The sequence below is a fragment of the Silene latifolia genome, chromosome 9, assembly GCF_048544455.1.
Source record: "Silene latifolia isolate original U9 population chromosome 9, ASM4854445v1, whole genome shotgun sequence".
Lineage (NCBI taxonomy): Eukaryota > Viridiplantae > Streptophyta > Magnoliopsida > Caryophyllales > Caryophyllaceae > Silene > Silene latifolia.
Window position 1 is genome coordinate 13,218,335 of NC_133534.1, and position 11,403 is coordinate 13,229,737.

Sequence of the window (11,403 nt, forward strand, 5' to 3'; positions counted from 1 at the left end):
AAATAACTTAATTGTTCTCTCATCGACATTTGATATTTACTATCCTCGGGCAACCGAGATGGCGACGCCCTTATATGCTAGGGAAGGTCTGGTTAAGGCTCCTTAGTATATAGGGGTGTCACATTCCGAGTTTGGCCTTTTGGGTGTTAAACTTGCGTCTACTCCTATTGAGCAGCATCATTAGCTAGGCTTGGCTACGGGTGATTTGCTCGATGATTGTGCGTCTTATAGACGACTTGTGGGTCGTTTGGTTTATCTTGCGGTAATCCGTCTTGATCTTTCTTATGCCATCCACATTTTGTCTCAAGTTTTACAATAGTCGCGCAAGGAACATATGACCGCTGCACTTCGGGTGGTTCGGTATCTTAAAGGTCGACTGGGTCAAGTTGCGGTCGGATAGTACCCAAACTATTTCTAGGTTGTGAGACTCCGACTAGGCGGTTTGTCCACTAAATCGCCGCTGTGTTTCCGGCTGGACTGTGTTTGTTGGTGATTCCCCTATCTCTTGGAAGACCAAAAAACAACAAATTGTGTCCCTTTCGTCTGATGAAGCTGAATACAGGTCTATGGTTGTTGTACTATGTGAGTTAAAGTGGCTTTTGGGTTTGTTTTCTAGTCTCGGCGTCACCATACCTCGGCCTATGTCTCTCTATTGGGACAGCTAGTCCACACTCCATATTGCTCAAAATCCAGTCTTTCACGAGCGGACCAAGCATATTGAAGTGAATTGCTATTTTATTCGCGATGCTATCACGGATGGCTTGATTAAGCCGTCTCACGTCGCTACTCATTCACAACTTGCTGTTATTTTTACGAAGGCTTTAAGCTTCTTGGCAATTTGATTTTCTTCTCTGCAAATTGGGCATTCTTAATCTCCATGCTCCAATTTGAGGAGGTAATAGGGCCCGGCTTCGCCCTCGTCTTGTATTGGACTTTGTCCAACTCCGTCTTGTATTAAATACTCTAGTATATGCTTAAGGAGAAAGGCAACCCACACACTTGAACACATTCTAATCTCTTAACAATTTTAGTATTCTGTGTGAGATACAATAAATTGACCATTGACCATTGACCATTTGTACATAGCTAATATTATTTACTTTTTGGGTAAATAGCTACTATATTATTACATGTAAATGATGTACAATAAGAAATCAATTTTCCTTCTTTACCGGCTTGTATTTATCACCTTATATAGTTCATATCATATGCATTTCCACTTGATAGTCTAGGAGGATGTATCCTTCAACAAACAGGCCTAATCTGAATCGATCAAATCCAACCATGTAGCCAGAATGACTGATAAGATATATGACTTGGAGCATGCAGGTTCTGGAGAAGATCCTCGCTCCCGGTATTAGAGACGAGTCTAGTGAACTAACGCCCTAACGGACCCTCTGCATGATGTCTGATTGCATACTTCCTGCCATTCCAAGTGAAGCAAGCCTGCACTTCTGCAGTTTTAAGCTCTTGATTTGTTCATCCATCATTCAAAAAGATTGAAGAACGACTCCATTATCGTATATCTTGTACACGAAATCTCATATGAAACAGTCTTATGATAACTGATAAGATCATCATAAGACTAACCCATACGATGAGGTTGATATTCCCTGGTTTTACTTTTAGTAATTGGTGTATCGACTATCGATAAGGGTTTTAGTTAGATGCTATGGCTCTATCTAGACTTTCAACAAAAGTCCAGAACACCAAGTAGTATTCATTGAATTACCATATAAAGCAATTGCTATTTGCTACGATGCGACCTAGGCAACACCTTTAGCATGGGGAAATACACGGAATCCGAAAGCTAAAATGAGGTAAACAAATATCACAATCATACAAGGTTTTCATTAAAGAATGGGGAGTGCCAGATGGATTTACAACTTTAGCACGATCAGTCGACCAAAATATCAGCCATCTGTCCTGTTACACAAGGCTGATATAGAAAACACTATTCAGTACAAAAGTCTGATAAAGAAAATTACAGATTATTACAGCCTAAATTAAACCCCTACAGCTTATATGTTCTTACTCCTCGGAAAAGCTTGCGTCCGGCGTCATCATCCAATTTATTTTCAACAGGCTTAAGATTTTGGATGGATTATTAGCTTATTATCTCCTTCCTGACATAGTTCTTACACGTTGCAGAACGCGAACAAATTCATAATACAGGGTGAAATCCAACTCTTCAACATTACTGTTTCCAGGGATCGTCTTCGTCCCTTTTTCAGAATATGTACAAGGACTTTCACAGATTACAAGATCAAACTCACCAAATTTCCTCTTTAGATACTCCAACTTGTTACTTGTCAGCTTTTGGATGTCCTCAATTTGTACCAACTCACCTGTTTGGTCAGTCCCCTGCCACCACCTCCTTAGTATCTTCCTTTTCATTTCTGAAGATTCTACCGAGACGACTGCTTTCATGTAGATTCCGAGCCGGTGTAATGCCACTTCGGCCCCACCAATCCCGCTATAAAGAGACAACACGGTTATCCCACCGGGGAACAAAGGCTTCAAGACAGAAAGATGGTACCCTAATGTATCAGTTTGGTAACTGGTTCTCAAAGACTCTAGTCGCTCTACCAAGGTCATGGCGGGATTTTGGGTATGATTTATTGGGTATCCGAGAATACGATCTAGATGTTCGGGTTCCACTGGAGCAAGTCTCTGTGTCCCGGCCCAAACCAGATTCATATTCCGGCAATAATAGAGCAACTTTGTTTGCTGTTCACCTGTAAGTACTCCTTTAGAATCTTTTAACATTTTTCCCAGGTGATTACATATTTCAGATCTCCCTTTGGTTTCAGAATTAATGCAACTCAACTGCTTCCTGGAGTCCCATGACGGCCACCATTTTTTTGTATGAGGTATTGCTTCTTCTATTGTCATTGGTGATTTTGGCTTGATAAGGAACTGGCCTTCTGTAGGAAGATTATGAATGTAACCTTCCTTTCTATTCAAGGCTGAAAAGCCTTGTGAATTGACGAATTCAGGTTCAAGAGCGTACAAAAATTGCGACACTTTTTGCCAACCCTCAGTAGATAGATTTACGACATTTCCATAAAAGAAATATGGAGGTCCACAAAGCATTTTATCAATGCCTCTGCCAGAGCTGGTATTTGATGGGTTAGGCATAGCATATTTGTTACCTAGGGTTTTTGTAAAGGGTAAGGGGTCATTACCTATCGTTAGCGTTTTCGGCTTCTTCTTCCATAAGGGACCATTGAAATTGGTGAAATCGTCTTCGAATTCTTGTTTTGGCCTTTTGCCCCTCATTTTATCGATGTTAAAATCTCTTGTCAGAGTGCTTGACTCGTCATAATACTCTTCTTTTGGTTTGATATTGGCATACATATTCCCAGTGCTCATGGTGCTCATCTGAGAAGCATAGTCCTCGCCATATTCCTCCATTTTAACACTAAACATGTCACCAGACTGGCGAGGTTCTCCCTTGATACGATACCAAGAGCTTTCTAAAGATCCAAATTTTGCTTTAGAGGAACCTGAAGCATTCTGCACACACAACAGCAAATTAGAAATGCTGAACATGACCAATAAAATGATAAATGTAGTACTAATGGCTATAAGCCTAAGAATCCTGACTTCAGTAACATCAAAACTCATCCACAATCTCAAGTTCCACAAGGATAGTAATCATAGTATGAGTTTACCATTGTTAAATTATGCTAAACAAATAACCTTTTCATAACTTTTAACATCATAGAACCAAATCATATACCACATGATAACATACATAAACGGGATACAAACCTTGGAATTAGTGAGATAAGACTCCCCCATTTGGCTAGCACAAATAGAGTTCGCAAGCTCTGTGATAGGAACATCAGAACCTAAAAAGAGCAGAGAAGAGCAGAGAGTTAGACACACGAATTGTAATCAGTAATATAAAAAATCAAATAGTTTTGGCTTGGATTGCCTTGGATGACTGACACACTAAAACAAGTGTAAAGGCTTTTTTTCTTCAAGTGTGGTGGAGATATAACTAACTCCCAACTTGACAAACAGGATACCGCCATATAACGATACAAGTTGCGCTCTAGAGGCGACAGTGTAACAAGAACATCCTTCTGCCGTCATTTTCAGTGGTCATGAAATAACAAGCACGCTTAATATCAAAAATAAAATAAAAAATAAAGAGTTGCAACTTTTTAGTTGAATGGCAGCAGAGTGGCAGAGGGTGCGCACATGTGTCCGACAATAATTTACTTTTTGAAATGAAAATCTGCATCCAAAATTATCTTCTTGATTATAAATTACACGGGAACCAATTTTTATAATTGAATAATGAAAAATTGAAAAGTAGAGAGAAGTGAGGTAAAGTTTACACGAAAATCACGAGTTTTTAGTATTGTAAAGAAAAGCTAGGAAGATTATTTTGGGATGACTAGAAAAGGAAAACAGGAAGATTATTTCGGGATGGAGGAAGTACCGAAGTAGTAGTTTTGGTGAATCAAACAAGACAAAGTTTACCAAGTATCTGAACATACATTTGGAGAAATTAATGATTGAAGTTGACATTGGTTGATTGTCAAGTCAGCGAGGACAATAAATTTAGGATGGAGGTACTATAACAAAACATTACAACTACCAGCAAAAAAGATGGAGGTACTATAACAAAAAAAAATCAACTACCAGCAAAAAATGTAAAAAACGTGCACACCTGCGGCTACACAGCAAAACCTCCAAAAAAAACCCAACTTACTGAGTCAGAAAATTATTTAAATAGCAAAAATTACCAAGATGTTCAATTGCCAATGAAACTTCATGCTCGTTGAATCCCATATTGAGCAATTGAAGTGTCTTGTCCATGGTCCCGAATAAAGCTTCTGTACTGATATGCTGTGTTTTAGAAAGATTAAATCAATTGGCAATAGCCATAAAATACTCAAAAAGTCCAAATTAAGCAGAGCAAGACATAAGTAGTAAACACTAAATATCACCATAATGATGGATGATGGAAGGGAATTAATACATAATAAGATCACTAAGAAAGGACAAGAAGATAGTCAAGTGCAAGTGTATACAGATTTTCAAAACCCGCATCGCTGACTACGAAACAAAAACATTACCCCAATGCCTTGGCTTGGATGTACACAACCTTATCCATGTATATTATTAAGGTGCATTTCGATGACCCATAACGAATATTACGCTGAGAATTGCATCAAATGACTACTACATCACAACAAAAGAAGGGCAGCTGGTTTAGCAGGGTCATTTACTTAAAAAACCATCATAATCCAGAACTAAAGAATAGTTAGCCTTTGCATTGACCATATGCGCTAAGACAAGATATAGTTTAACGCATATGAAATTGTACTCACGGAAGGGTCATTTACTTAAAAAACCATCATAATCCAGAACTAAAGAATAGTTAGCCTTTGCATCAATTGACCATATGCACTCAGACAAGATATAGTTTAACGCATATGAACTTGTACTCACGGATAACTCCACTTTCAAGAACATCATTAAAATGTAACATAACTTTTAAGCAATTTAAATAAACCTATAATGGCAGAAGCCAAGGCGAATAACATACAGCAAACGCTACCAACAGACCTCATTCTTCCCTATATGATTGTCAACGGGCGAGTCGTCGCAGTTTTCAGTTTCAGCTATCTCAGCTGCTATGATGAAGTCCACGAGTTCATCAATTGGAGCACTCGTACCTACACATTGAATATTATTTTATTTCTCAAAAAAAGAAAAAGAAAAAAAAAGTAAATCGAAAGGGTAGAGTCTAGACTGTTGAGGTAGAAAAAGATACATTACAAACAAAATCTAAGGACCTGCACAATGTTTAAAGATGCGTACACAAAGACTATTTCAGTTTTAGTTCCAATGGGATCATATATACTTGTTATTCATCTGCTTTTGGACTAGTCTTTGCCTTTGGAATATGATGCAACAAATCAAGACAGTTTCAGAGGTGTTTATAAATAAAATCCTCGGATAGGACATTTTTTCAAATGGTATTTCAGGTCATCATGGTTCATGATCCCATAATTTCATTAACTTGCAGTTCGATCCATATCTTTATATGTTTCATAACTTTCACCAAAATAAACTAGAAAGTTAAAAAAAAAGAATTAGTTAAAATTTTGAACGTGAATACCATACATAGAAGAAGTATCTACTGAAAATTTTAACGGATACGAGCAAATTGTAGGACAGCGCTTACTGGACCATACCTACCAGCATTAAAGATTCTGAAGTTTAAAAACCTGAACATTAAAGTGTCACCGACTGTGTTACTTCAACTCTTTTCTTGAAGGTTTATAATTTATAGTACGTCCAACATGACACAACAAAGGTAAAGGTATGGTCGTAACGAGTTCGTATTTCACTCCACTTGAAAGAAAAAAGGCACTTAAATGGGAACAAAGTATGAAGGCTAGAAAGAAAGAGGGGATGAAGAGACGTAGACATGAAACAATATGTCATTTATCTATACAAGTCGTAACATTCAAATCTCTTTTTAACTACTATACAAGGATGAGTTTAATAATTTCGCTTAATAGCATGGTTGCATATGTAGTACACCACAATCAGTGACGGATCTAGGAATTTCTTCTTTTGAGGTGTCCCTTTGCAAAATTATGGCTTGGACAACCCGCTACACGATGCCCCTCCTCTCCTTATTTAGCGGTTTGGACAAATAATCATACACGAATTCTTGTTTCAGCCGGACCAATGAAATAATAAGACAAGATTTTGAGACCATTTTATGGTCAAAGGTGACATAATGGTCCAACTAATAATTAGAGCATATGGTGACTTCTTTTCCAAAAATGGTGGTCACATTTGGCTTAGAGTAGTCTCAAAACACCGTCGTATTGTTTTAGACGGAAATGACCCGTCTTAAGGAAGAACTTACACTAAATCATACTCCCTCCGGCATTTGTTTACCATTTTTATTTTAGTGTCTCATTCATTTATTTACTTTTCTATATTAGACATGCCTCAGATGAATTAATTTGATCATCCAATTTCAATATTGTCCACTTGTCGTCTAATAACACTACCCTAAAATGGTCCTCTCCCCTTTTCTTAATCTTCGTGCAAAAGGAAAGGTAAACAAATGATGGAACGAGGAAGTAAAACTCTATTTATTTCTTGCCATGCTTTTTGTAACGGCGACATAGACCAAATTAAAAAGCTTACGAACAAGCTCACATACTCCAAGTTTCTCTCAAATAATTATCTTATAAAACCGTCTTATGGTAAGACCACATAAAAAGCGTCATTCTACGGTAAAAAATGATCATTTCCTGTAAGTTTTTAACATAAAACGAGGTCAGTATTTGTCATGAGGTGATTACTTTTTTATCCGTACGCGGTCGCATAGCGTATCTTCTATTAGAAAAAATGAGGCAAGGATTGAGTTACATTAGGTAGGAATGACTAGTGCAGGAATATAATTATCTCATTAATATCATTATTATTTTTCTAACTCGTAGAGTCGTAGGAGTATATTTTAGTTGTTTCTCTCACACTACTCTACACAATATTCTTCTTGCGAGTTAGCATATGGGTGTATTTGTAAAGAGTATTACACTACCACTTCATCAATAAACATTTTACTTCTAAGTCATCTCGGTGAGAGAATGCGGCTACTACTAGGGGTGTCCTACCTAAAAATTTATGGTGTCCCATCACTGACAACTGAAAAGTTATTGCAATTTTTCAGTAGCTTAGGGGTGTCCTAGGACACCATATCACTATACGTACGTCCGCCACTGACCACAATATGAATACAACATGAATACATAATACGCACATGATACCACTTATCACGAGGTAATACGATGGATTTTAACCAAATATCAATATAGTATATTAAGTAGATGTAATTAGTTCGCGATTTGCTGGGGTTTTGAGCGAATCCAATAAACAACCTAATAGGTCATAATCACAACATTCAGTCTAAACCTGAAAACTTACCTTAGCCTCTTATACGTGTCTCGTATCCGTGTCTAATGGAGTTAAGCATAAGACAAGGGCTCCAACTTTCTATTTTTTTCCAGTTAAGGACTTGTACGATCAAATTTTTCCGTTAAGGACCTATACCTTTTAGGCTTTTACGCCGTTTGTTCTCTGTTAAAAACTTTTGTTGCGTGTCAATTAAAAAAGCCAAAGTTATTATTTTAGTTCAGACTGCACATTTCTCACCATATTGTTTTCTTCGTTTCTCTCTCATGATCTAGCAGTACAATTCTACACCCTTCTTCTTCTTCATCTAATGCGGCCTTTTTTTGTTAGCTATATATCATTGTTGGGTAATGTTCGACATATTTTCTTTCAATTAAAAATAAACTTAAAATTAAATTATATTCTTCCCAAAAAGAGCAACCCTACAGAGAACTATCGTCAATATACCAAAAAAAAAAAAAAAGAACTATCACCAACGTAGAATTTGGAATCCGTGAGTGTTAAATCTAATGAGGGAGAGTTTTACCATGCATATAATCTTACCCGGCGAAACCCGAATTAAACCGGACGGTATGCACCCTAATAAAAGAGCATCGTACAAATGGTCCACAAACTACTGGTAGACGCAAATTATCAGTGTGCATACCATCCCCGAATAATATACAATCAAAGTGGTATGATCAACCATGAAATTAGCCTACCACCAAAATTGTCACTGAAACGATGGTGATATGCAAGGGATCATGCACTAAGTTTGAATTTGATGGGCTAATTTCATAGTGAGGGTTTAATCGACATAAAAATAAAGTAAACTGAGAAATGAGGCTTTCAGAGGAATTCTCGTTTTTGGCAAATTACACAGGGTGATATGCGAAGATAAGGTTCAGGGAGATAGGGATCACTTCAATACATTGACAATATTTGTTTCTAACGGAAAATTAAACGGAATAGGAGGATGGGTTCCTTAACTGGAAACTTTCATAGTTTAGGTCCTTAACCGGAAAAAGTGGTAAAGTAAGGTCCTAATCTTCCCCTTAACTCGTGTCTAATGTCAGGACAAAGCCCTAAAGGACTCAATTTCCAGTAATGATGAATCAAACACTAACTTTGATTTATGTCCGGGAAATCGACTATGGATGTCATTTATCTTATCATGCATGCAAATAAATGGCAAGTTAACAGGATAAGAAGGGTTTTCATAACGAGTAAACTTAGGTTGAGCATACATAATAGTTCCCCATTACGATTTAGTCTTTTTCTCTTTGTCATAGCCATAGACAAATATCTGGTATTTAAAACTAGGACAAGGCCCCGAAGTTCAAAATTTCTAGTCATGATGAGAGTCGGCCAATGGATTTATGTCGAGGAAATCGACTATAGCGGTAATTTACTTTCTGATGCAAATGACGGAACGCATAAAGGATTTTCGTAACGAAGCAAAATCAAGAAGGCATAATAGTTTCCCACTAGAAAATAAAGTTGCATTTAGTATGAAACATAAATAACCTGAAACCTACCAAGTCTATTGATAGCAAAATCAACTTTGGCTACCGGGAAGTTCATCATCAATAATGATGCTCTTTTGTCATCGCTAACATCTTCATCTAGATCAAGCTCCTACATGCATGAGTACAATAAAAATCACACTTTACCTCACACACAGTTGACATTTGACAATGCATGCATTGAAAGATATGGTAGAACGCTGACAAATGGTTACCTCCTTTGGAAAAATATCGTCGGGTATCGTAATAACATTGATATCTTCGTCATCATCAAGCAAGCTAAAGCTATCCAATGAAGAAGATGACATGGATTTTGTGACTAGCAGAGCCTGTTCCAGAAAAATTAACTCAAAATGAGAGGGACGAAACATATGTTGAAAATGTGGTACGACTCTAGGGTTCTAGAAACACCAATGACTGCATTTCCACGAATCAAGAAATCATTTCATCACTACATTTAATCATAATTAGCAACATGTTAATCAAATAACCACAGCCTAATTAACTGTTCCGTGTCGATTTCAGTTCCCAAACAATTATACAACAAGTACAAAATCAAATCAAATTCACTGTATAAATTATCAACTATTCAGATTCATATCAATCATGAATTTTAGGGTTTAAAAATTGATTGAAAAGAATAACAAGAGGGATTTCACCTTTAGCTGTTCCAACTTCAATGCCGGCTCGCCGTCGCCGCCGTCGCCGTCGTCTCGGTTTAGGTTAGAAGTGAGTGTAACTGTGTAAGGGTTGAAGGAAATAATTGGGAATGAAAGGAAGGAAAATGAAATGATGTGTGGCTGTGTATGTATGTTTGTTTAGGTTAAAAACTATACGGGTCGGGTCCGATTCTCATAAATCAGACCCGGACCCGAATTTTTTATCTATGTTTCATACCCGATCATACCTGTTCGGGTTTCAAAAATTCAGACCTGAAACCGACTCATTAGGGTCCGATTCTAAGGGTCTGGGTCGGATCCCCGACCCACTGCCATCCCCACTTTTGGAATCCGGATATTAGATTTGGAGTATTGGACTTGGCTTGTTATTATTTTGTTTTTTTTAAATTATAATCCGGTTTTAAAACCGGTACCCGCATCCGCTCCCCTTTTGCGCATAAAATTTGTTCTTTTAGACTTTGCGGTTTGGATATGAACAAATTCACTAATTGAGCAAGGGCATACACATTGTCAAAAAGGATGAAACACAAATGGGCATGAAGAATACACTTAAGACAAAGTGAATAAGGATAAATAAGCACCATATATTGTAAAAAGTTGAACTTTCACAAATTACTAATCTCTGGTGTTATTGAAGATGTAAGTCATTCATTCAAGAGATTGTTCGATCATATAAAATAAATTAGTGTACTTCGTGTATACTAAAATATATTCTATAACAAAAAACTATATACGATTGTGCATTTGCACGGGTTTTAAGCTAGTTATAAATCATAAAAGAGTATATACGTACTCTCTCTTAGTTTCTATATTATTCCCCTTTTCTTTTTGCACACGAAATAAGAAAATAAGCAGGTAACACATAAGCACAATACCCCGCATATAACTGAATTTAGACTACACAAATCTTCCAAAAAAGACAATAGGGAAGAAAACCCGAACTAACTGAAAAATGAAATAGGAAAAAGATGGAGTATCTCCGTTAATTGTTTACCTATTTCATTTGTTTACTATCTCATTTTGAAGTGTCTCCATCAATTGTTTACCTTATATTTTAGGAATGTCTTTAATGAGCAATTTGACCATCCACACTCAATTTGCTTCACTTGTTATCTAATAATTAACCCTCTCCTATTTTCTCGATCTTTGTGCCAAAACTAAAAGTAACCAAATAATCAAAGATGGACTACTACTTTATAACTCAAGTAAATCTTTTGATTCGATTTGAAAATAAAGAGTAACAATATGTTTTGTGA

General features: G+C 36.9%; 1 protein-coding gene across 1 annotated transcript; it reads right to left on the bottom strand.

Moving 5' to 3' along the window:
- Positions 1-1,829: 1,829 nt before the first annotated feature.
- Positions 1,830-10,414, bottom strand: LOC141600599 (putative inactive DNA (cytosine-5)-methyltransferase DRM3). The gene is made up of 8 exons (XM_074420843.1): positions 10,400-10,414; positions 10,127-10,267; positions 9,683-9,796; positions 9,480-9,579; positions 5,590-5,699; positions 4,764-4,866; positions 3,778-3,857; positions 1,830-3,519 (listed from the first exon to the last, which is right to left on the bottom strand). Exons 1-8 carry the CDS (start codon positions 10,412-10,414, stop codon positions 2,116-2,118), a joined length of 2,067 nt encoding a protein of 688 aa, XP_074276944.1. The 3' UTR covers positions 1,830-2,115.
- Between the last annotated feature and the right edge of the window lie 989 nt (positions 10,415-11,403).

Coding starts and splice junctions, on each gene's coding strand:
- LOC141600599 (XM_074420843.1), bottom strand. Junction 3,858..4,763: donor ATTGGCAATTGAACATCTTG/GTAATTTTTGCT, acceptor TGCTCTTTTTAG/GTTCTGATGTTCCTATCACA. Junction 3,520..3,777: donor CTTATCTCACTAATTCCAAG/GTTTGTATCCCG, acceptor TTGTGTGTGCAG/AATGCTTCAGGTTCCTCTAA.